Source organism: Glossina fuscipes, unplaced genomic scaffold (assembly GCF_014805625.2).
Source record: "Glossina fuscipes isolate IAEA_lab_2018 unplaced genomic scaffold, Yale_Gfus_2 0, whole genome shotgun sequence".
Classification (NCBI taxonomy): Eukaryota; Metazoa; Arthropoda; class Insecta; order Diptera; family Glossinidae; genus Glossina; species Glossina fuscipes.
In genome coordinates, this window is record NW_023998414.1 from 29,771,194 (window position 1) to 29,798,267 (window position 27,074).

The 27,074-nt window shown below is 33.6% G+C and overlaps 1 protein-coding gene across 3 annotated transcripts in view; it reads left to right on the forward strand.

Moving 5' to 3' along the window:
• The window catches only part of LOC119644625 (furin-like protease 2), a 251,160-nt gene that overhangs the window by 155,194 nt on the left and 68,892 nt on the right, over window positions 1-27,074 (forward strand). For all 3 annotated transcript variants that reach the window (XM_038044252.1, XM_038044253.1, XM_038044251.1), the window contains one exon: window positions 11,348-13,134. In XM_038044252.1, coding sequence (XP_037900180.1) covers window positions 11,725-13,134 — 1,410 coding nt within the window. In that variant the 5' untranslated portion in view covers window positions 11,348-11,724. The remainder of the gene's footprint in view (window positions 1-11,347; window positions 13,135-27,074) is intronic.

The window sequence follows — 27,074 nt, forward strand, 5'->3', positions numbered from 1 at the left end:
GCCATGAACATTCCGTTTCGGTGCCGGTGTGAATGGTTCTTTTGGACAAACCGATGCGTTCTTGCGCTTGAGATTGTCGTAGTAGATCCAGTTTTCATCATCGGTCGAAACACGTCGCAGAAAACTAATACTTTTTACCTGATAAGCAATGTTACCAATTGGAAATTGCATTTTCACTCAATTCGTGTGGTAGCCATTTTACATTCTTTGGTATCTTTCCCAGCGGAAGAACAGTCATCAACAGTTCATCAGCTGCTGAGCTATTCGAAAGTTCTTTGAGAATACAAGCTGGTTTTTCCGTCATTAAATCTTGCAATTCTTTGTCTCCGAACTTTTTTGATCCTCCAGATCGTTCCTGTGCCATTTTTGAGATCAAAATTACCATTTTTGAAGCCTTAAAACCGACCTCGACAATTGGGATATGATGGCGAAGCATAAACCTAAGTTTCTAAAATTGTTTGGAAGAACTTCGGCAGCAGTTTGATTCTTCAAATCAAACAACAACAAAAATAATGGATGCCCACTGTGCCATTTTGAGCGTTCCCTAATTAACGTCTGTATACGCTGAATAGCTTAATAATACTAAACGGATAACTGTTATTTTATCATTTTCGCTGATATCGTTAATATCGTTGATCATAATTCATGCAAGAACTTATCAATTTAGTCAATAATTTATGCGCTATAACCGAAGCTATTGCGTCCATTGAATTTTCATTTATTAATGGAAATATAAATTAAATTAAGAAACTTAACTTAGAATTCTCTATGATCGATGAGGTCTACGAGCATCGGTCGAGGTTTAAAATGAAATTGATTCGCCGGCGGAGCCGAGCTCAGGAAATTTTAAGAAAGGGAAAAATTCGAAATTTTATTTCCCTTAATTATTTCCCTTGTCCCGGTTGGGACAAAAAACCGTAGTACAAATATATGGTGGATTGCCTTTACATAAAATCATTACTAATCCTATATATACTCGAGATTAGAAATATCCAAAGTTGACTTTGGCAAAAAGTCTCTTTGCCTTGTTTTTTTTTTTTTTTTAGATGCTTCAACCATTTGCCTTAAAATGTAATATAATTTTAGTGCCAGCCTAACATCAAGCAGAGTATATATATATATATGTATAAAAATGATTCACGATGAACTTGGAGTTTGGCAAAGGGCATCACTCCACCTGAAGTGCACTTAACATCCTAACTCCAAATATGAAAAAAATAAATAGAAATGTTGTATAATTTATATTTGAAAGTCCTCGATAAATAACACTCTCTACTCATATATATATATATGTATATAATTGGACTGAAAAACAAAAACGAGAAGAGAAAAACAAGTCTCACTTTGCATGTTTTGCATATTTAAAAATCATAAAATTTAATTATATAAAAAAATGAAATGAAAAATTTTCCTAAACACATATCATGCAAACTGAATTGATTTAATTAATAAAATATTTGGTAAATTTTTATATTAATTATGCTTAAATTTAGTGCATAAAAATGATATATGTAATTTATGCATATTAATTCATAATATGTATGTAGAGTGCAATGTTTAACAACCTCTCAAATATTCTCATAAGGCTCGTGATATATGAAAACTACAAAATTCACAATTATGGCTTATCTAATGCTGGCTTATGTCTCACGTTGTGCACAACCGTCGCAAGCTAAACAGGCATAACGAATAAATGCATACTTTCTTCGTCGTTATCGTTATTAACATTTTTTCCACTGATGTTAAACATGCTCAAGAAAGAGCATACGCGTATGCATTTATATTTACATATACATTTATATATACATATATACATACATACGTACATACATTATCAAGTTTGAAGTGTTAAGCTGTTACATTAATGTCACACGTTTTTTTTTTTTTCAGACAATATTTTTCATAATTGAACACCTTGGAGGGCTTTCTTTTCTTTTTTTCTCTCCTCCTCCGTCTCCCTTCGCGTCGCATTCATTCTTCTTCTATTCGCTAGATTTCTTCAAAGCATACATATCTTCTTTTTATGCATGTTACGGATATTAGCAGCAAGTTATAGGGACTTGAGCTCACAAATCTGCTCATCATCAGTAACATGTCAAGCAACAGAAGCAGAAGCAGTATTTGACACATGCCCTTACATTAGTTTGCCATCTACTTACTCTGCATGCCCTTCTTTCCGCTTGATTTTTATTTTTTTTTTTTTTTATAAAGAAATTTTTCTGTTTTTCTCTTATATTCTTTCTGTTGTTCTCTTTTTTTGTACTAAGGAAATCTCAGCTTATTTGCATCCATAAGTGGGTGGAGAGAAATTCCTTTTTCTGCATCATTGGTATTTTATAACTAGATTTCTTATATTCCTTCGCCGTTTAGATGCTTTTTTTTGTTTTTTTTTTTTTTTTTTTTGTCCTGAACAGAGGGGAAGAAAATTCATGTTTAACTATTATATACACAATGTCGTTAGTGTTTTATTAGTTTAAGAACTTGAAACTCAAACCCAAGGCAACACGTATTTTTGTAATTTTGCATATTACATTAAATGTCATTTTATATGATATGGGTTAACTTTAATCATTAGAGAGAAGCGCTTTCGGGTAACTAATTTTGAACGTCATGGACAATTATAAGCAAGCAAGACGCTCTAAATAGTTGCAAGACAAATTCTGGTCATTTAATTTTCAAATTATTTTTCACTGAATATTGATAAGAGTTTATTTCTATATCTAACAAAAGTTTGTTGAATCCATCCGAGAGCATTTTAGTTTTTTTTTTTTTTTTTTTTTTTTTAACGAGTAGTAATCACGTTACTCAAACTAGAATTCGTTTAAAGGCAAAATTCGTATTCATCTTGCATGGGTAACAATGAGAAGACACTTCAATATCAAACTATATGTGTGTGCGGATGTATGTGTGTATAATCTTTCCTGACCATATCCAATATTATTTACTTAATTTATATAAGATAATAGGATCAATAGTTCAGTACTTAAAGCTTTTAAAGGACACAGTGTGATATTGTTAAGGATAGGACTTATATTTTGTATGAAATACGTAGTTGGAAAACCTCATCACATGAATACTATTTATCTTAGGTTTATTGCATTCAAATTTTCATCTCGAACCATAAAATGTTAATATATTCATGGCACTGGTAAGCAATGGAACTTTTAATGATTAAACTTCCCATCAAGTAGATTGAACTTGTTAGGTAAACGCCCTAAATTCACAAACATTATTATTATTATCATTAATATTATTATGATTTATTTAGGCAAATGAGATAAATTCTACGAATAAAAGTACAATGAATTTTGTTTAACTAAGAGTGAGTGTGAAGAAGAAAAATGTAAGCTTTCTTACGCATCACTATGATTAACAGAGTTTTCCTCTACGGAATGCTACGGAATGAAAAATGCTGACTTTCTCTCTCTCTCTCTCTCTCTGATGCTTGTCCCTTTTCTAAAAACTAAATACATCAATTTTATGCAAATGATTGATGTAACTTCAGTTGCGTTCTTTTAGAAGCACTTACAATACTTTCAATGATTCGACACCCAAGATCGATAATTTTGACCTTTTAAAGGCTTGCTTCTACTTTCAAAAAACTGGAGTCGCTTTGAAAGATAATAAAAAAATTCAATCAAGAGCTAATTGTTTGTACAAGCCTTCAGATAAATAGGAGTAAGTAGTATAAAACGTTTTGCCCGATGGCAATACCATGACATAGATACTGCCTTTATCCAAAAGTCCTAGTAGACTCGGCTTTCTATTGATTGATCTACCCATCGGTAATCTTCCTTTTTGCTCCGTCTAACCAAGGGCTATTCGCCAAACTCAAGGATGGGACATAGGGACATAGTTTTCAATTTCAAACAAGAAGTATGTGACACAAAAGCAATAAATCAAAGCAAACAAACGCATCTCTCTGTTTATGAGGTTTGGCAAATATGTTATCTTGGGTATTGGTAGCCTGAGAAAAAGAAAGGCACCCACCATTCCCTTTTGTTTTTTCTATATATAAATTCGTGTGTTTTTTTTATGTCTTCTATTCGCAAACTTATATTCTCTTTAATATGATTTAATTCTTCTATTGTTTTAGACTTTAATATGTAACCACATGTAGTGGTCGCTTAAACGTTATTTTATGTTTTAAAGGGATCTACTTCACTACAAACAATAGCAAAGAGATTTGCCGCGATCACGAGTAAAGAACGTTAAGTGAAAACTGCTGTAAATCGTACTACGAAAACAAAAATGCGGACCATACCCGGTCCCATCTTGTGAATATCTTCCTATATTCATGTTAGAATAGAAAAGATGTTTACTACAATCAAAGTCCACTAACCCTTATCAGTTCATTTTTGGAAACCATTGTACACTTATATTCCTTTATTTGCTTGTAAACTTACATAAATTTTAATTCTATATACTGTTTAATTCTATTAAACCAAAAAACAAAAAAACAAGAGAAACACAAAAGAAAAAGTATTCATTATCTTTGTGAAAATTTAATCAAAAAACCCAGAGAAAAAAATGCTCGTCTTCTTTCATTTATATTTCGCACATCTGTAATGTTCTCTTTATAATTTTTTCTTCGATAAGCCCCCTAATGAGTCTTCTTTAATGGCAGGCCGCGTTCACATTAATGAAGAAATCTTTTTTGCACATTTTTTATAAATAAGATATTCTATCAAGCTTGCATTCTTTTCTACATTATTCAACAAAATTATTATGATCACGTAATGGATACAAGTACACTGTTATTTTCCATTTCTAAAATAACTGTTCTTGCAAGCGCTGCTTGATAGCAGGTAGGAAGGGCACGAATATTGTTCAAGGAAAAGATGATAAATTTATTTTTCTATTTATTGCAAACAGTAGGTAGCTTGAAGCACCCTATTTAACTTTGATACTATGAATAGTTTTAGTTATAACAGATAAGAATGTTATACTCGGTCGTAACCGAATCTTTCATTCCAATCATCGTCTTCCAAAACTAAAGGTAAAAAAAACTACATTTTCATATTTTATAATATCAGTAGGGCGCGGCTGACTTTTTTCTACGTCATCTATGCATTGTAGGAAGCAAAAAATACGAAAATCAAAAGTGTTCACAATTTTCATTATATGTACGGATGGACGTAACGGCGGACATTTCAGACGTGTTCTCTAAAAAATTTGGGTGTTTTTTTTAAATCTCTTCCTAGTTTGAAGGTGATTTGTTCATTTTTGCGAGGATGAGAAGATTTACCATAAAGCCTACACAATTGCCCAGACGGACAGATGGACATACCCAGCTGCATTCCGAATATGAAAATGACCAAGATTTATGTAGACTTTATGGTGGTTCTGAAACTTATTTCTGGGCGTTGCAAACCTTTTCATAATATGAATGCAATCTCATTGACACAAATCGCTTTATGGCTTGTAAGGACTGACTATACGCCTAATGCCGTTCATGGGTGTGCCTCATCTCATCTGCTAATATGTCGATAGGGATGACGCCTGCCAGTACGATGGCTGGTTTACCTGAGACTGTGAGGAGTGCACATATCTGCGGTGGAACGCTGAGGCTGTATGTTGTCGCCAACGGACAATACCGCGCTTTAATGTTGACTGCGTCCACCCATACGTCGCTGTAATGTACTTTCTGTCGGATTCGGCATAATTCTCGCTGCTGCTGTCTGATTACCTGAAACTTTCCGAGCAATGTAGTCGACGTGGTCTTCAAAGTTTAGTAGATGATCTATCATGACCCCCTGATATTGGAGCAAGGGGGAATGAGTGTATGGTATGCTCCTCGACTCGTATTTTACACGCTTCGAACACTTGCCAGCTGCTTACTAGCACTGCGTTTGATTTGTGCTCCGTCAACTCTAAGCCCGCCTTCTCTCGCGTGACTGCCTCGGCAGGTGACTCCTGCACTTCTTGCAAGCACTTTGCAGCCACAACTGCACATTGCTACGTCGCCCATTGTCGGTTCATATGTTAGCGTGCGATTGCATTGTTAACTTCTCGTGAAACCTATGCTTTTATAAATGCCATGCGAGTACCTGTGGTGTGTCCGTGCATATCTGTTTGTCTCGCCGTTAATATTTTATGCTTCGTTTTTAAAAATCCGCATACTTCGCCATTTTGATTTTTCTTCTCTGTGTTTTCTTCGCTATTTTTTATTTTAGCTTTTGTTAACGAATTCACGGGAGAATCGCGATAATTGGAAAGATTGATCCATTCAAACGAACCGAACACAAAAAAGTCGCGGGTTTTACATTTTTCAATGTTCAAAATGTTTTACATTTTTTTTGCTTTTTTTTTTTGCGACTTTCATGCCTTCAACCGTACGCGGACAAATTGACGGTCACGGTTATGCGAAACAAAATCTTGTATTAATTGAAAATTCATAAACTTGATAGGATCTGTAACGCGTTTTGCGGAGTTATAAACACGAAATCGCTGAACTGATAAATGTATCTTTCTTCGAGGAAAAGCATGCATATGTTTATGGGTGTGTGTGTGTGTGTGTATGTGTGTGTGTGTGTATGTGTGTGTGTGTGTGTGTGTGTGTGTTTGTGTTTGTGTTCAAATAAAACATTTTCACTAAATGTAAGAAAGCTCGCTTTTGAGACCAGTTTCCTGCTAATGCATAGTAGCAGTGTAAAAAAAAAAAAAAAAAAAAAAACAACACAATAATACAATACTTATGTAGGTAATCCGGAGTGCGTTCACCTTTCGTTACGCATTCGCACATAAATGGGTTTTTGTGTGAGTAAGCGCACGTTGAAGTATGTTGAAGGCTAAGTTTTTTTGTTTTTATTTTTATTTTTTTTATAATTTATAATATTACTTCTGGTATATGCATATATAAAACTCATATATACATATATCATATATAACATTTACATACATTTAAGTGCATAATAACAATCTCGAGAGTCTTTTATACACTAACAAAACAATAAGTGTATACGCTTAGCAGCAGCAGCAGCAGCAGCAGCAACAACAGCAACAGCAACATCAACAGCAACAGTAGCAGCAGTAGTCGTAGTCGTAGGGGCAAAAAGGCGGAAAACAAATTGCAAATACACAACAGGTTAAGAGTGTGAAGTGAGATATAATTTATATGAGAGAGGAAATAAATTCAAAAATACAACAGGTTTTTAAAGCAATATTTGACACTAAAAATGAAAAAAAAAAAAATTTTTTTTTATTATTTAAAATTTTAATTGAAATTTAAGAACACTTCAAAGAGTTTTTTTTTTTTTTTACACCCAAAGCAAAAGAGCAACTGTAGTGATATGTATAAAAACAAAACACCATTACAGAGAACAAACAAAAAAAGGCAAAGGCAAATGTTGATATCGCCAGCAGGCATTTAATAAAATTTACAATTTAAATTTTAAGTTGAGACCTTTTTTCTCGTTCTTACACGCACACATATGGTTGCGTTTAGCCGTAAGGCTTAACAACAATCACGACACAACAGCTTCTTAAATGTTTAAAGTGTTCAGCAGCAGCAGCAGCAGCAGCAGCAGCAGCATATGGAAGTAAAGGGAAGCAAAGTGATAATTTCTTTTCTTTTTGTTTTTGTTCTTTTTTTTTCTGTCCCTGATGCTCTTAGAACAACAATAGCCATGAAAAGGAGTTGATGGTATGTTCAAAGCATATGTTCAGAGTTTATGGCTGTAGGTGCTAAATGATGCATAAATGATAGTTAAGCAGTTGTGCATGCCTTACTTAGCAATGACAATAGCAATAACAACCACAAAAACAATAACAGGATATGCGTGAATTATTAAATTATATGATAATTCCGTTTAAATCAAAATACGGCGTACACTCACAAATGAAAATAAGCAATACAAAGGCTTGCGAACGAGGTGCGAGCGTTTACAACTTCGGCTAGGATACGTTGCACCAACGATTGGGTTAGTTCTTCGTAAAGTAAGACTGAGCTGTCCTCCTGTTCCTGAGCTGTCAGCAGACAACTGTCATTGCGATGAGATTTCATAACTGTAAGGTGCAGGATTTTCCGATACATTTCCCATATCTAAAGGTTGTATACCATATAATTTTAGCTTTTAAGCTTTTCACTCTAACCACGTTTGCATGTTTATCATGAAATGCATTTGAATCATGAAAGTCCTCTAGTCTTGTGGAAAACGAAAGACTAGCTAGCATTCTATATAAGAATCATACAATTATTATATGCCTGCTTAACTGCATTGGTAACTAAGATTCGACTTAAAACTTCAAACGCAGGCATTTATCAAGAGCTTACAACTTTCAAGACTCAAACCTGCTAACACTACAGCGTATACACATACTACCAAGTTCTGAGATCAAATGAGAGAAAGAAAAAAAATATTTTTACTTAAAATGCATCCTTGTTCATCACTTCAGTTTAAGTTTCCTTCAAAAATGATGCGATTAGTTAAACGCTCCTCTAACTTTCCCAATTCAATTTAGATGCAACGACGTACACTTAAAACCTTTCCCACAATCATATACCAAAAAAATGTAATCGAAGCGTCTTTGCTTGGAGCATCTTCTCATAATGGCCGCTGGGGATAGCGCCGGGTGGAGCAGCAGTTCAAATTCTATTTGCTACTGAAACCATTGACTTGCTTTCTAATGTCGATAGTTTTACGCAAAAGTGTAACTGGCATCGCTTCTTGATATCGTTACAAGATATCTTTGCCAAGTTTGCCGGACAGACAGTTTCGCTTTTCGATTATCGAGAATAATTTGAAGAATTTGTTGTCCATGTTTTTTGGCGTCCCACCTTGTCCAGTAGCATTTTAGGTTTGTATACAAACGTGTTTAGCAAACCGCCGACCAAGAGAACGTGCAACGAATAATATTCTTCTCCTTCAAAAAGCAATGTTTAGTCAGACGACGAAATTCACATCTCTTCGCAAAACTAAAACGTCACTGAACATAACTGGATATTGTATATAAATGGCCGAAATGACATCAAACTTCGTAAAGATGATATGAATTTTTTCGTTAGGGATTGTCGTCTCATCCCAGTTGCCAGAGTTGTTAAGCAAAGTGTTAGTGACCGGTTTTCTGCACAAAAATTTTGGAGCTGAAATTCAAATTCAAAAAATGTAAGCGTAATTGTAGTTAATATATTCTCTGTCCGTGTTTTTTTTTTTTTTTTTGTCTCTTTTTTGTCTCTTTCTTGTCCCGTAAATATAACTTTTTACACTTAAGCAGAGATTCTTTAGGAAGGGAGACAGACACTGAGTGATTTTATAATTCTCTCTAGCAATGAAATCGCTTCGCCCTATTACATGTTACGCTTCGTCCTGGGCATCGTTGAGGGTTCTGCGCCCTCAATATCCAAAAGTTTTTATTTTCTTTTTCATACAGGATACAGGTTTCTGGAAACATCTATTTATCTATTTATTTAATTAATTAAATGCGGCTACAAAACAAATCATTAACCGAATGTTAGCTACAAAATAACTTAAGATGTGTTAGTACAGAGGAGAAAGAAATGTAAATAAAGCTAAACGTAAGATCAACTTGTAATATATACCGGCGTTCAACTAAGCCCTGAATGAAGATACAAGGATAATATATTGATGAATGAATATATCCTTATTTATACGTTATTAGTAGGTGACAAATGAGAAACAAAACCAAATACAAAGCAATATTTTGGTTCAATTTACGCGTATTGTACAACACTCGGAAATGTATATCAGTTAATTATGCTTTTAATATTATTAACGGACAAAAGGGACAGATCAAGTAAGTGGTAAGAATTGTTGAACATTCTACACATTACCCGAACCGGATTGAGCAACTCATAATTGGTTCGCCATTGTGGTAGATGCAAGAGCACAAAGTACCATGAAATCCCTCTGATGGGGATGTGAATATTATTAAGCTCTAATAAAGCCGGCGATAAGACTTAAGTTCTTCTTCTCGGGTATAGCTCTACTAACTGAAACTTTTATATGACTATTAAAATTAAACTTTGAGTCGAAGACAACTCCAGAGCCTTTATAAGTACACACAATTTCCAAGATGTGATTGTCACTACGATAACCAATCAAATCAACATAATAGACGACGCAAAAGACATCTTCTTACATTTGTTTGAATTCAGCACCGTCCGATTAATTGGACACCATGAACGCAGACAGGTTCTCAATATCAGACTAAAGAAGTTTAGTACCATCTATTGGGTCCGAGGAGAGGGAAAGTTTAACATAATTTGCAAACATTGAAAAGAAAAATTATTCACATATAAAATAAATAAAAGCGAGCCAAGATGACTGCTCTGAGGAATGCCGGAAGTGAGGACAATTACTCTGGATGGGCAGAAATGCGCCAACATCGGTTGAGTGCACCAAAAGGGATAGCTACCGAACCAAGCAATTCAATTAATAGAGTAACAGCCTATGATCAGCTCTGTCGAAAGTTTCGGAAAAGTCCGTTAAGATAACGTCGGTTTGTTTGCGATCGGAAAATGCTTTGTAGATTGGGCTACAAAAATTCCAGAAGATTAGTGGAAATTGATTTACCTGACATTGCGATATAATTGACCCTAAAACCGGAGCAAGGCCTTCTGTTACCAAAGTATAACCGTCTTGGGTTTTATCAGATTAATAACCCAACTCTCCGTGTGCATTACTTGGAACTCTCACTACCTGGACTGATGGATCGCATTGCTGGTAGTACACTGGTAGTATATGCCATTTGACAATTTTCATATCTCTTTTGAATTCATCTTAAGTTCGCTTATTTTCGCTTAAAGGCAGTTCATGTTTGACAAATCATGCAATGATTGAATATTTATATGAAAAATAACTTTTTCTAACTTTCCCAAAGTAATCCAAGTTCGATTGGTTATGAATTTAACAGAATGCGAGAGACATTAAAATTAAAGTCTTTTTAGCTTAAGACTTTTTATTATTTTTTTACTTTAAACAACGCTCGATTTAATAGAGGTATTCTGATTGTGTTCGAAACGATAGAGTTAATTTAGGAGTTATTGAGACATCGTCACCAAATCTGACTTCATGTGGTTTTCAAGGATTTTCGTACTCCATTCATGAGACAAGCTTAATGCTTGTCAAGCAAGCGGTTAAATATGCTCCTCGCAATAAATGCAATGACGGCCGACTACATATTAATGATTGTGATATAATTAAATTCGGCTTGAATGTGTGCATGTGTGTTTGTGTGATTGTATGTACACTATTTCTCTTTTTCTTTCTATATATTTTTATATTTACGTTTCTTTTAACTTTTCTTGCTTTTGATTTTAAACATTGCTTCATCGCACTTTTATCTCAACGTATGTGAACGTATGTCTTTTCAATTCTCTTTTCAGTGTGTCATCTTTAGAGCATAATGATATAAAATTGACTGTATCAACGTAAAATTTATCCATCACACGGACAATTTTAAGTAAAATCCTAAATTATCGCCAAATGATTGTTTAAAGAACTGGAACGTGTGCACATGTTGGCCTGTTGACCATTATTGGCTCTACCCACGCTCGACGTCAAAAATTGTAAATCATTATTAAAATAAAAAAAAATAAAAAAAAAAATATTTTTACAATTTCTTAATCAATTTCAAGGGCAAAAGTATAAATTGAAAAATTAAAAATAAAAGTATCCGTGGATATATCAAAGAAAAAGGAAGAGGAAGAAGAGGAGTAGAGGAGAACGTCATATATTTTTAAACCTCAAAATCTAACTAACTATGAATTTACGTTTTAACGGGCATAACGATGATGAATGTGACAATTCAATATCATCACAAAATGCATTGCATTCCGAGATATACGCTACTGCTGGTGGCAGCAGAGGCAACAACGGTATATCATCAGCATTACCGCAACAGACGCAAATGAAAATTAAAACATCACTAACATCGTTGTCAGCAACGATAGCAAATAGTTGTTATTTGGTTAGTGTCAGTCCTAGAATTAGCGATAGTGGCACCTGCCTAATAAAGAAATCCTATAAACGAAAATCACAAAAATGGTACGCCTGTGACCAAGTAAGCGGCCGTCAACACCTCCTCAACTCCACAATAGATTGTGAGAGTTTACAAAATGTAGTTAAATATACCAGAATAAATAGCAAAAATTTTTGTACATATTTCCTAGTAACGTTAGTCATTTTAAGCTGCTGTCCGTTGGCCAGTGTACTGGCTATACTGCATAATAATAATTATGATGGAATAAGCCAGCCCGTAAATGCATTAGAGAGGGAGTATGAGAAAACCGCTAAAGCCACTACTACTGCCAACACTGCCACCATAGCCAGCACCAGCATTACCAACCCTACCACAGCTGCTACTGCCGCCGCCACCACCACCACTAGCACCACCACCACCACCACCACCACCACCACCACCACCACTACGACCACCATCGCTACCAACCGTTCTACCACTATAAAAGCCATCCATAATAACACCAATGCTACCACAATTAGTCAAAGCGTAAATAATAACGAAGCAAAACGTAACGGCAGTACAAATAGTTCAAGCAAGAACAGTAGTAGTGTTAGCATTAATTACAGCAACAACGATCAGCATATTTCAAACAATATATGGAATGGTTTGAGCACTAACAACACGGGCGTTAGCCGCACTAGCAAAAATATCACAACTGCTGTTAAACTAATTTTAAATGACTACAGTGAGGCCTTTTCGCAAATCATTAATGAAGAACTAGAACTGCTGCAACAGCAGCAACCCCATGAACCATCATTTCATAATAATATAACACGACGAAAAACCTACAACAACAACAACAATAACAACAGCAACAGCAACAACAAGAGTAAAAAAAATGAAAACAGCAATGTAAACCATAATAACAAAAGTAGTAGCAGCAGCGAAACGAGTAACTATAGTAGCAGCAATAGTATAAAATTTGGTACTGATACCGGCAATTTACAAAATTCTCAATCCAACGCTAGTAAAAATTATGATGCTGGCGATGAGTTTAATTTGCACGACGAACTGCTGGATAGCTTTCGTAGCAGTCATAGTTTACCGCACAAGCCCTACTATACCAATGAATTTGCCGTACATATACCAGCCGGCCATGACATGGCCAATATTATTGCGCAAAAATATGGCTTCACTAATATGGGTCAGGTGAGTGAGCTCTTCATATGTTTGACGAATTTCGCATGGCATAATATTTAAAAGTGGCCGGTCATTAAATTTTGCGGCAATCAGGTGCACTTAGAAATTACACTTAAAGCTAATTATTTTGTGAATAGTGCGCAAATAAATTCAGTAAATGATTTTTGTTTGTTCTTTTTCAACTCCCTTCATATCAAAAAAAAAAAAAAAAACGGAAATATTCAATTACAAAAATAATCCCAATCAATCAGATGAACTCCTAGCAGCTCTTATAAGGACGTCTCAAAATATTTCAACTAAACTAAATCTTACGGTTCCATCCGTTATTTTCTTCTTCCATCTTGTTAGTGCTGCATCAGATCGGATATGAAAGTGAACGTCTTCTGCGCACATTGCGTCAGGAAGCCGACATGATCGTTTAAGTACGATCCGCTTTCACTTTCCCCATCAAAAGAGTTTTCCCAGACAAGTGGACAAGTTGCAGCCATTTTTTTCAAATGGCTTGATGCCTTCAATGCAATTAAAAGAGCATTGGAATTCTTCGTGGTTACGACCTTCACGCACACGATGCTCTTCGAACATAAGTAAACATTTGGCATTAGTTTCTTTCAGCCTTAATAGGACTTTTGTCAAGACACGATGCTTTTCGTCATTTATTTTCATCATTCGCTGTTAACTGATTCGAATAAGTCTCGCATTGGTTACAACAGAAATTCATTTGAATAAATTTTTTAAAGAGTTATAGCAGACGAAGGTAGATGTTTGTCTCTTTCGTTCTTTTGCAGCTTTCTCCAAATGGCTAAACACTCATGATTGAGGATTGGACAGGACTTGAGTAATGATATCCTGATCACGTCGGCCACGTTTTGTGATTGACTTCAACATTGAAGCCTTCAATATATTACAAGAGGCCCTTTCATATATAGAGACTTTAAAAACCTACACTTACATCATGATAATAGAAATATTTTCGCGAATTTAACGAAACGTAATTATAAAGGTTAGGTTATATACGATTATCCGAGGTCCTCAAAGCGGATTCATCGGTTTTGTTGTACCAAAAGTAAACACAGTAAATAAAACACATTTCTGATTGAGATTTGCATTCAATTTCTTTTATATAAATTCTTTGGACCTTGCCATTATTCGTTGAATACAATACATACACAGCTATAAGGGGTACATATATTGTTAAAAGTTATTACAGAAACGATGAACCCACAGCTAAGTGTCATGCGTATGGGATGGGGCTTATATTTTGTGAAATGGTTTCGGTGAAAACAAAAGCACATCTGATATTTCCGAAGGACCTTTCCGTGCGCAAAAATCAATTCCCAAGTATGGTTTGTGGGCTGAAAATGCATTACAATTACCCTCCATGCAGAACGGATTGTTTGTAGCAAAAGTTAGATGATTTCGACTAAGACGGTATGTGGGTTAAAAAAAATTGGCTCAACATACGATAACTTTCGTGATAAAATCAATTCATCGTGAGACAAGTTCAATGATCGTGCAATTGAGAAAAATGCCTGCCTGACCTTGTCACATAGAGCACGCGACATGACTTTATTGAATTTTTCACTTTCGAATTCTCAGTGATCTCCTTCATCAAGACTCTTTGGCTTATTGGTGAAGTAAGGACAGATTTATGTGGAAAAATGTCAAAATTTAGTGCTCAAGGATTATACAGAAATCTGGAGACTAATGATCGTTAACATGAAATCATTTCTAAATATAATTTGCATGCTTCCATATCTGAAAGAAAAGAAAATTAATGCTGATGCTAGTTAGTTAGTTAGTGTTTAATGCAATTTAAAAAAGTAGCAAACACTTTCTTCGTGAGCCTATATTCACAAGTCACAAAAGCCAATTGATCAGCTCTATAAGCTCCGATTGCGATTGTATTTACGATTCACAGTAAAAGAAGCCGTTCATTTGGTTTTTGAAAGCCCGGCGGTCGCACGTAATGAAAAAGGAATTTTTAACACAGACATTGTCCATTCATTGTTATTCGTTGCTATGTGGTTGCTATACCCGATTTCAACTTGATTTTCTAAGAAAGAGAGATGTATTAGTATTTGTATGAAAATAGATTTCTTTGATAAATCGAGATGGCGATCTTAACGCGCCTGTCAGTTTCTTCTATTTGCAATGAAGAAATGAATTTTGTTATGCAAATAAATTTATTAAACAAATATTTTAAATAATGTCGAAAAATGCCGTACCATTGGTTTGGGTCATGCTTCTTGTATTGTTATCATAAAATTTCAACACCTTTTCCTCTGATTCTTTTTTCCTTTTCATTTATATATATATGTATATATATACATGTGTACATATGCACAATGCATGCACAAAAATATATTACAGATATGTATTGAATGAACAGCAGCACATTGTTTATAATTGTCATTGTTTATAATTGTATTTAAACAGATATAACGCAGCACAACTGTATTCGCACGTAAGCTTGTATATTATGTTCCATATGACAGCACTTAATTAAAATGCTTTCAACGAAAAATTATAATAATCAAAAAAGTGTCCGATAATAGCAAATAGTTTTTGTTTTTCGGTGTTTTTTTTATATTTATTTTTTTTTTTCCTTCATTTCAAAAGTAATAATTGCACTTTGTTTTCTAGAGTTTTTAAATTAACTATATATATATATATATATATATTTTTTTTTTTAAATGTTGAAATTGAAATTCAAACCAAAAAAAAAGGGAACAAAGAAAATTGCATTTAGTCGTGAGCGACTCCTTTATACCCATCGCCGTTATCTTAAAAAAAAAAAAAAAAAAAAAAAAGCAAAAAGAGGAAAATAAGTAAATTTTCATTCTCTATATATATGGATGGGTCGCGGCTGATTTTGTCTATTTTCAAAGTAAACGTGTTTGTCGCATAAGCTTGGCCCTGGAAAAGTCTAACTCAATTCCAAATTCTTTTACAAATTCGTAAACGATATCTTCATTTTTGCTAGCAGCAGCATGTTTACCGCAAACACTACACATTTGCGTAGACGTGCGGTTTATGAGTAATGAAGAAAAAAAAAATTTTTTATTCCTTTAAAAAAACACAAGTGTTCTTGGTTTGCATGGTACTCTGTAGGCGAGTCCTATGACCGATTTAGCCCATTGTCAATAAAAATTTACATGGAAGAACTTGCAATCGTTCCACCAAATTTGAAGCTGCTAGTTTCATTTGTTCAATAGACATTACACAGATGGACAGACGGACATGCTTAAATCGATTAAGAAATTGAAATTGATTAGGCGCGTTAATCCCTTGCAGCGTTTCTGAACCTTTCTTTTGGGCGTTGTCTGTGTTTAGAAGAACGCTGATCAAGAATAAATATACTTTGTGGGATCTCTGATGCTTCTTTTTGGGCGTTGCAAGCGTTTTCGAAAAATGAGTTTGCCCCGCATCTTATAAAAAGTCTTGAGTCGTCTCGAAAAGAGAGGAAATATTCCGATATAATTTTTATAGTTTTTCTAGATAACTGATCTCATCGTTCAGTATTCTGATTCAAAACTTACAATTTTTGTTGTTGTACAAATCGTAACATCTCATTCATAGCATTCATATGACAATGTAAATATATTTCGAAAATTATTTCATTTTAATACTTATGCAACTGCAGAGTTTTCTTCATAATTTCCCGTAAACTTATCATCAACTTAAATTTTAAATATTAAGCATGGTATCAACTTAAGTATATTAAATTCAGTGCTCGAACAATAGTAAAATTTCTTCATGATACGACAATGACTGATGACATCTGATGACATATAAGTTTTCATTCGAAACTTTTTAATTAAATTACTTTTATAGCTTAAGGGTGTTGGCTGAACGAATAGTTTTCCACATTTGTAATTCACGACCATAAATATTGATTTGCTAGCGCAACGAAGAGGCCTAAAGGCTAATAAAAGGCCTGCAACTCCGAACGTCCAGTATAATCAATATGTTACGTTTCAATATTTGTGTAATAAAAAAAAAACAATTTCAATCATGTGCATATTTATTGGCAGCATACTTTTAGGATTTAAAAAATTTTCAACTTAAGATAAAAAATACGAGCATTTTTGTCCAAGTTCTGAAGTTGTCGTCATCAACATCGTTGAACTGTCGAGCCAAGAAAAATGCAAGAAAAAAAAAAAAAATTCTTCTTAATAAAAACAAGTAAAAGCACTCTACTGGATCGCCATCACATGCCCTACATCAATCAAGAGCTATTTGATTGACTATTCATTACAAGGCATTGATCGAAAAAGTAGTGAAGCAAAACGTATAATTTAAACAAATTGTCGCAAATACGAAGGATCAGATGGACGGACAGACAACTTAAGATCAATACAGATAAAAGTGCTTCTGTATCTGTCGGTATAATGAAAGATGGATCTCTCTCTCTAGTCCTCCTTCTGCGTACTCCGTACATTCGAACAAACTTAATATACCCTTACAGCAAGAGTGGTGTAGTAGCTGTAATAAAAACATTTTTATTCATATTCATAATTATTTATTTAAATGTGTGGTTTCGAATCGTTTTACCCAGAATCTCCACGTGCCAAAAAGTTGGCTGCCACAGAAATTATATTAAATTTTTCAATTGTTTGTAAAGCGTAAAAACACCAACCGGAAGTCAAATAAATTATGCATATTCGTAACTACCGTGAGAGGATTAATCAGTTAAGCCGCATTTGTCTCTCCACATCTGCATATGTATACATATTTACGTGAAATAATTATAAATTAGCTTTTAAAAAATTCCTTTTTGTAAGAACGTCACTTTATATATATATATATATATATATTTAAAAATTCATGAAACGCACCCTTAAGTGTGAAAGGCAAATGCCTGCTCTTAACGTTGTTGTTGCCGCATTAATCTTACAATTACGTTGTCAATTTTTGCGTAGAATATCTTAAGCATATTATGCCACGCGTATATGTGTATGTGAAATAATAAAATATATTATAAATATATTTGTTATATTTTATTATGAAAATGCCCTATACGCGGCAACGTATTTCTTCCATATGTGAGCACTGCTTCTCTATACTTTATTTTCCAATTGCAAAATACAACAGTGTGCTTATGCTTACATAACCTATTATGTAAGTTTATGTATAATATTTAAAGCATGCGTAATTGATAATTGAACATTACAAGCGTAAATATTATTATTACGATTATTATTATTATTATTATAAATTTAGTTAGAGAATATATTCCAAGAATAAAGACTTAAAGCATTAGCATCTAAGCTTTTCGGTTTTATTAAAAACTCTACCGCACTTGAGATTTGAATCCATGACCATTGAGTTGCTAGTCCCCACAAGACTCCACACAAGAAGCCTAAAATAAAGCAACAATTCATACAGAAGTGTTTCTAGTCCACACAAGACTCCACACAAGAAGCCTAAAATAAAGCAACAATTCATACAGAAGTGTTGCTAGTCCACACAAGACTCCACACAAGAAGCCTAAAATAAAGCAACAATTCATACAGAAGTGTTATAACGAATTCTAAAAAAAAATGTTCTTCTTCGAAATGGCGGCCAAAGTACACTTTCACCAATCCATTGCAGAAAGTCGGGCTAAAACTTTTAATTATCCATTCGTGTATGATTAGACCTCGCATGTATAATTTCGAAGGTCTTCCTCAGGCTACTGGCTGTATACTGAGTTCTCAGTCGGCAAAAGCATAATCCTTTGAGTCCTCCCGTTGATCACACAGCTGCTAGATCGTTGCAACTGGTTCCGTATTTTTTATTTTTTTTATTCCTTGCTTCTTCTTTGCCACCGGCACAGTGTTACAAGAATGGCAGACGTCCTGTATGGGATTGGTCAAACGAAAAATATTATAAAATTTTGAAAAATTGAATTTCTCTCGAAGTTAGAAGTTTAAAAGCTACCAACGCCTACAAATCAGAAAACAAGAACATTATCTCATTATTAACGTATATGATATTGGCCTTTTAAAACAGTTAGAATATCATCTGAACCGGATGATTGATTATTTCTAGCCGCTTCACTTACAATACGTTTACATTCAATTTACGCCATATGTTAGATTGAATAGTTGTCCTGCAAAGGTTTTCAGGGCTAAAATGTGCATTCCGTTTGAAGGTAATACGATCCGATGCTGTTTATGCTATGGTTAAGGGCTTTAGCGGGTCTGGAAAGTAAGGAATGAAATCACAACTTCATGATGAATCCAAAGAAAAATGAAGCAGTGACAATAGATATAAATACTCTAGTTGCCTCAGTCCCTTTGTAAATGCAATGAGTGACTCTAAAATATATATATATTCCGATCAGCGCAAAATTCTGATTTAAACAGGTATGGTTTCATTGTGCATTGAAGTTCTTAGGTTGGCTGCAAGTAAACTAAAATTTGTCGTAGTTGGTGAGCAAAGGTAATTTTAAAGACAAGCGCGACTCACCCGGAAATCCGCCAATAATTGATAAAAGATAAGGAAAGATGAAGAAACGCTAACTACATGTTTATCAAAAACTTCATCTTTGAAGTCAGTAAGTAAACGTCGCCCTAAGCATAACTTATTTCAAGATCTTAAAAACCAAAGTTGTCATGCTATGCTATTCATGCCGATAAGAAATTCAGGCGCGGTTACCTATAAAGAATAAATGCTAGTTAAACTTTTTACACTTCATGCAAGACGCTTAAGCAATTGCTGCATAGACTGGCACTGGAAAAAAAGAACGCGTTTTCTTATCCTAAAGTGTTAATCTCTATATGTCGATGGTTGAAAATGGTTTCATTGCACCTTAAAATGTTTTAGATGTAGTTAATACTTTCTAAACCCAAATTTTTTCTCTTTTTTCTTTTTTTTTTTGTTATTTTGTGATTGTTTTACATTTAAGCACAATATAATTTCTGTAATTAATTAATTAAATGAATATTTTATTCAATTTTGATTTGAATTTGTTTCCGTTTTCTAAAAAATTTATAAACTTTTTAAAATATCGGGCGACTGTAGGCCCTGTGTTTTTCTTAATTAACTTTGTTATACCCATCACCGAAGGATGATTTTTCTCATTTTGTCAAAATGTTTGCAACCCCCAGAAAGAAACATAAGCGACCTCACAGAGTATATATATATATATATATGCTCATGATTAGCATCATATTCTAAATCGATTCAAGCATGTCCGTCTGGCGGTCCATTCGTATATTATCGGCTGTAAACTTTCTCCTGGACGCAAAAATGAGGCTATCGACTTCAAATTTGTTAGAAATTTTTAAGAGAAGCCCTTGCACTCAAGTTGGTATTGAAAATAGGCCAAATCGCTTGAAGTATACGCCAACAGTACTAAGTAAACTAAGACCACCTCTAAAAAATTGGTTATTGACTCATTCGTCATAAACTGTAGCGGAGAAATGTATAAAAATTTAAATGCATATTCTATGGACGATGCCTATGATACCTATACAAAAATGGAAAACAGTGACAACGCCTACTTAATATTACACTGTATGAAAATGTAATTTTTTTTTCAATACCTTAATAAGGTGCGGAAACAAGCTTTAAAAACGCCGTATTAATTCTTTGGCAGTTTCGAATTTTGAATGCACCTCAGTATGTCCGTCTGTCCACAAGCCCAACGGCGTTGTATCTGTAGTAAACATTATCTCGTTAGTGAAAATGGACATATCACCTGCAATATTGCAAAAAAAAATTTGGGAAGTAACTTAAAAATTTCAAAGGACACGCCTACAATGTCCAGATGGCTATTCGACAAAAACTTTTATTTTGTAAATAGAAAAAATCAGCCGCGTCCACTCAATGAAAATGTAGCTATTTTCCTTTTTGTTTTTTTTTTTTTAGGATAACGGGGATGGGTATAAAAGAGTCGGTCGCGACCGATTATAATTTTCTTAGTTGTTATTAGTCAACTGGTTGTTTGTAGTTTGTAATATAAACTTTATTCGATGCCAATCTTTTTTTATATATTACATATATATATATATATATATATATATATATATACGCTTGTGAATGTAATATAAAGCATATAAGCCGTCTGATGTAATATTTCATACAATTAGTAAACAATTATTATTTGCAGTAAATCATTGCGCACACATGTACGCACAAGAGCGGTCTTTCATTGTTTCATTCATGTTAAAAATGATTAATTTGATTGAGAGAACCCCTATGCGATGTGTGCCAAATGATTATACAAATTTCATTACTGAGTTAAAATAAAAAATAAATAAATAAATAAAAAAGATTACTTGATAAAAATGAAAAAAAAAAAAAAAGTTTTCAAACAACCTCTTATTGTTAAATGTAAATTTTAAATAAGAGTGACGTAGTTAAGTAATGCTATCGTCCTCTATGCTTCGTTTGTAAAATTTTTCTTTTACCTTTTGCTGTACATATTGTAAATGTGCGAACGGAAGCTTATGTCTATCAATATATCTAAAGTCTCTATGTCTTTCTACCATTATAGATATGCAGTTCAACCTCTTGTTGGGCAAGAAGAATTATTTTAATTCTTCTGACAAGCCAGTTGTTAGATCTTAAAAATGGGCTTAGAGAAAAAACTCTACAACGAACTTAATGTTAGTGATATACATTGAATAAAGCTGGTCACTGCTAGAAGAGCCTCCTTAAAAAAATGTTTACCATAACCCAAAGTTTTTCTTCGTGACCGAATCTTTTACACCCATCATTGTTACCATAAAAAAAAGGCAAAAAGAACTAAATTTTCGCACTCTATTCTAGTATTGGGTGGGAGCGGATTTTCTATTTTCAGGATAAAAGTGGAAGCTTATAAGATGCGCACGTATTGTACTCTATGCGTAACAAGCAAAAAACTCGGAACGCAAAGGTGTTCACTGCTTTTTTTTTTTTCTGGTTTTATGTAGACATGTGGGTTTGAATCATTTTCAAATTCCTTTGCTAGTTCGTAGGCGATATCATCATTTTCGTGAACAGGAGAACGTTTACCGCAACTACTGTACATTTGGGCATACGGACAGATGGACGAACGATCATACGGACATACCTAGGTGCGTTCTAAATTTGAAACTGGCCAACAGGTTTTATACTTTATAAGGTTTTTGAAGCTTGCTTCTATACGTTATTAAGGTTTTGAAAAAGCATGAAAATATTTGAAACGATAAAATTGCGTAATCGTGGCCGATTGTTTCCACTAGAGAATCGGCCATAGAATATGCGATCAGATTTTTGTTGGTCTAACTGCTGTAGATTATGAGTAGTAAGCAAAAAAGCTATTTTTTATTCCTTTTAAAAAGTCGAAGTGTCCTCACTTTAGGTAGTATTGAAGGCGCATCCTTCGACCGATTTCGGCCATTTTCAGTACCAACCGGCATGCATGGTTTTGCCAAAATTCAAGTACTTAGCTTCTTTTTTGCGGTCAGGAGAATGTTTACAACACACATTACACAGACGGACAGACAGACATGCTTGAATCGATTTAGAATCTGATGCTGATCAAGAATGTATATACTTGGTGGGGTAGCTGTAATGCCTTCTTCTTGGCGTTGCAAAAGTTTTGTCAAAATGAATATGCCACTCATCCTTCGGGGTGATAGGTACAAAAAATTTCGTATTTACATAGTTGCACTTAGTTTAGAAAAAGTTCCCATTTAATGGAAATTAATTCAGTTGAATTTGATTTAAATCTGCTTTTCTATAACCATATAATACAATAAAAAGAAAAAATAACATATGCAAAGTTTGTGAATCGCTTTGCAACATCAAGATATAACTAAAACTGATCCGGAGAGTATACATTCTCTTGATTAGATTGAAATTCTGGTTCAGTTAAATTGAATGTATTGACGCCGGTCGTTTAATGTAACCCTTGTCTCATTTCAGTAAAAATAGTTTTTTTTTTTTTCAATTAGAAAAATGTGCCTCAACTGCAACTATTATGTTATGCTCCGACCATCCGTCCTCTTATTATCTCATACAAACAAGAAGGACGGGACAACCTAAACGTACGTCGTTGTCTATCTTCAAATCTAAAATCATAGTTTAAAAATACACGTGATTTAGTTACTCGGGAAAATATCAAAACTAAAGTATTACGCTCTAGACTTTCGAATGATTTGCAAATTTCCTAAAAAAACGCTAAGCCAACCGCGATCAATTTGTTGAATCGCGTACAGTGACCTTAAAAGGTATAGAAATCCACTTTCAAAGTGCACCTCATAATTAAATAATATTAAAATATAATTAATACTAGTCTCATAGTTAATTCTGTTAAGCGCTGGCGTTAAAGATACCGTACACTTATATATTATATAAGCGGCATAGGATAATCGACTTAGCTATTAACTATTACTATTGGTCCGCTTATTGTTAAAAATCGCACGGCAGTAAAAGAGGATTTGGAATGCGGCAATTTGACTTAAAGGGTTACAGATTAAATTTATAAATAGGCGTGCCTCGCCCAGTGCAACGAGAGTTTCAAGATAAAGCAATATGTATGTACTCATGTTTCTATAGGGGAATTACAATTTTCAGGTTCACAAAAGACTTGCTCAGGCCAGAAAGACAAACCAAAAAGTTTATTTTTATTTTTTTATTTTTATTTTTTTATTTTTTTTTTTTTTGCAAGCCTAAAAGTCGTTTAAGAATATTAGATAGAGGGACAATGATCGTAATTTTCGAATGCATAAAATTCACGCATGGACTCATTATGTTCGCAATACGTTTCAACTAGATCTGTACGTTGTATGCGGGCAATGTCGATATTCGATCCAAATTTCAACCACATTTGTGCAACCGCACAATGGATGACCTTATATTACCTTAATAAGTGTTCATAGATTTCATTTAAGGGAAATTTATTTACATTTATCCGATCTATGCCATCTGTGATTGAAAAATGTGTTAGAGATTTGCAAAAGCCAGCCTAGAGAAGTAGAGGAAACTGTATATGATTTCGGAATAAATAAATATATGTCGCTTGTCAAGATGTCAAGATAGGAAATCGAGAATATATATATTTCCAAAAAAATAAACTTCATATCTTAGTTGATTTTATTCTTATCGAAAACCTATGAAAAATGCTTAGAAATTTAACGCCAATGTTTATAAAAGCGATTTAAAATTGTAAAGTAACACAAGCCTGGTCGCCATAAATGTGGGAAAAAAGCAAAAAATTCCTGGTTATAAGGCATCCAAAATTCGTTTAAAGATGCGTGTTGAATTTGTTTTTGTTTTTGTTTTTTTTTTTTGCTTTTAGCGCTTTGTTTATTCTATTTTTTTTTTTTTTTTTTTTAATTTATTTACTTATTGCATGCATTATCAACGAGCAGGTGTTGAGAATTTTGATGTTTAATTAACACAGAATTATTTTTTGGGTAAAAAAAAAAAAAAACAAAAAATAAATGAATAAATAGTTTTTACATAAATTTACATATAAATAAATACAATTCATGCACAATTCATTAGAAATAAAATGTTACAGAAATATATGCACATTAAAATTCAAATGACAAAAACATTAAAATTAATACGACAATAGAAATGAAGCAAAAAACTGTAATGCTTTTGCAGTTTTCCATATATACATATATACTTCCATATATATCATAGTATAGTACGCACGTACAAATTCTTTTACAAACATATGTATGCAGGATATAGGAAACATAGTTGAGCATAAAAAAATAAGCAAAAAAGAAGCAAAAAAAAAAAAAAAAAAAAAACACAGAAAAGGAAAAAGAAAAAGTGTTTATCAAATATTGTAGAGAATGAAAAATACAACCAACACTAAGTGCAATACAACCATAAAGGAATTTTTAGTAAATTAAAGTAACTTGAGCTATTTTACATATCTACACGTGTACCACCCAGCCACGTAGCTGCTGTATAGCACGAAAATGTGATTGTTGACATATTCAAAACATCTCAGAATGCAGAAAGCCTTAACATGCATTGATATATACATATATATATATATATGTATAGATAAAGATGATTAGAGAGAGAGAGAGAGAGAGAGAGAGAGAGAGAAAGGATGATAAGATGAAAGCGAGCGAACAAGCGTACGAGCGAGAAAGATTTAAACAACATATTTACATACTTAACAATCAGCAATGAAAATAGAAATTTTCTCGTATTATGTGTATGTTTGTCTTAATATTTTTAGAGTTGTTTTGAATGTTATTATTGTTGTTTTAGTTATTATTACAACTGTCTATACAAATAAGAAGATGAATTGAAAAATTATCTTCACGTAGATATTAAGTAAATGAATTAATTCCCATCGTGTTTGTTCTCTTTTTTCTTTTTTTTTTTTTTCAATACTAAAAGAATAATAACTAAGGCAATAGGCACAATTCCAGAGGTCTTGTAAACGAATAAGAAAATCAGCTAAAGCGAAGAGCTATTACCAGATAAACTTTGCTGTTACAAAATTTGGCAAAGCCCCAGTAATTGGTATTAAGAGCCGTCTTGTGGACGACAAAATATGCAATCGCTCATATTTACGATATAAGCGTGGGCTACATTTTATTGCATTTATGGGATTCTATTATGGAGAGACTTCCATTGCTGTGTATTTGAAAGACTGCCTACAGTTAAATGCAAGTTTTACTGTAGATTTTTCTTCAAAGGGACATATTTCTTTGTGTAAACCATCTCCGAGTCAAGTCAGATCTAAGTATCATCTAACTCAAGTCTCGCACGCCCAAATTGCTTCGCTAGAAATCAAGTGTGTCTCAAGCTGCTATATCGAAAGAATGTCAAACGTTTAGGAACGTGGCCGTGATCTACTTACTAATAATCGATCATAGATAAAGAGGACTATCCCGCATTTGTCATTTATCATAGACGATAGCTATTCACTATTATGAAAATGATCCAATTTTCGTCCATAGTACTTATATAATTCATTGTGAAGACTCCTTCTTTATTAGTTGCACCCTATGCCACTTGTTTATTAAATTAGAAGAACGGGGGAGGAGTTTATATAATCTCACCTTTTGCTAAGCTAAGTTTCTCTGTCCGTCTGACCATCTTATAATCTATTCAGTATTGTACCAGAATTTCACCCTCTTTCAATTAACATAATACAAAATGGTATTCATCACTTGCTTTCCTGTTTTAGTTTGCAGAGAGCTCAACTTTCCAACTTTTTAATCCCCTTTCAATATTTTTCAGTTTCTTAAGTGTTTGAAAGGGATCTTCACCTTAATTTCTTTGTTTATAAATATATTCGCCTTAACCTTGAATTTATGTCTTTTTCGAGCGGTCATAAATACCTGAAATATGGGAGAAAAATCCCCAAGAACATTCATTGATTGATGACAATAGCATCAACAATGAATTGTGTCAGCTAACAGTGAATGGTAACAACAGATAATCTGTTGCTATTATTTAAAATGAAAAACCAAAGAAATTAATTCAAGTAACTTCGTAATACAACGTAAGACTGCTGTTAAACAGCGTGAGTGTGAGGGTGCGTTCGCATGTGTGCCTGTGTGACTGTGTGACTGTGTGACTGTGTCTGTTGAGAAGGCAACCATCCATATGTAAAACAAATACAAACCGAAAATACTACATAATCAGAATGCATGTTGTAAATATTTATATGACCGCACACAAACACACATATACACAATCATGCACACATGTTTTTATATAAGTGCGTGCATAGACAAACATTCATCTATGCATAAATCGAAAAACCCTTTAATTCTAACTAACTTCTTTCCTCCGGCACTTTTTGTTTGAATAAAACTCAAACTCTCTCTCTCTCTCTCTCTCTCTCTCTCTGTCTCCCTTCCTGCGTTCTTAATGTTTTATATCTCATTTTGATTTTCATCTACATGAAAGTTAAATTTTATTAAAATTCCCCTCTGCAATCTTCCTGCTTGTGTAGTCAACGCTATTTTAGTCTATTCTGTTTGTAGGCATATTTGTATGTATGTATG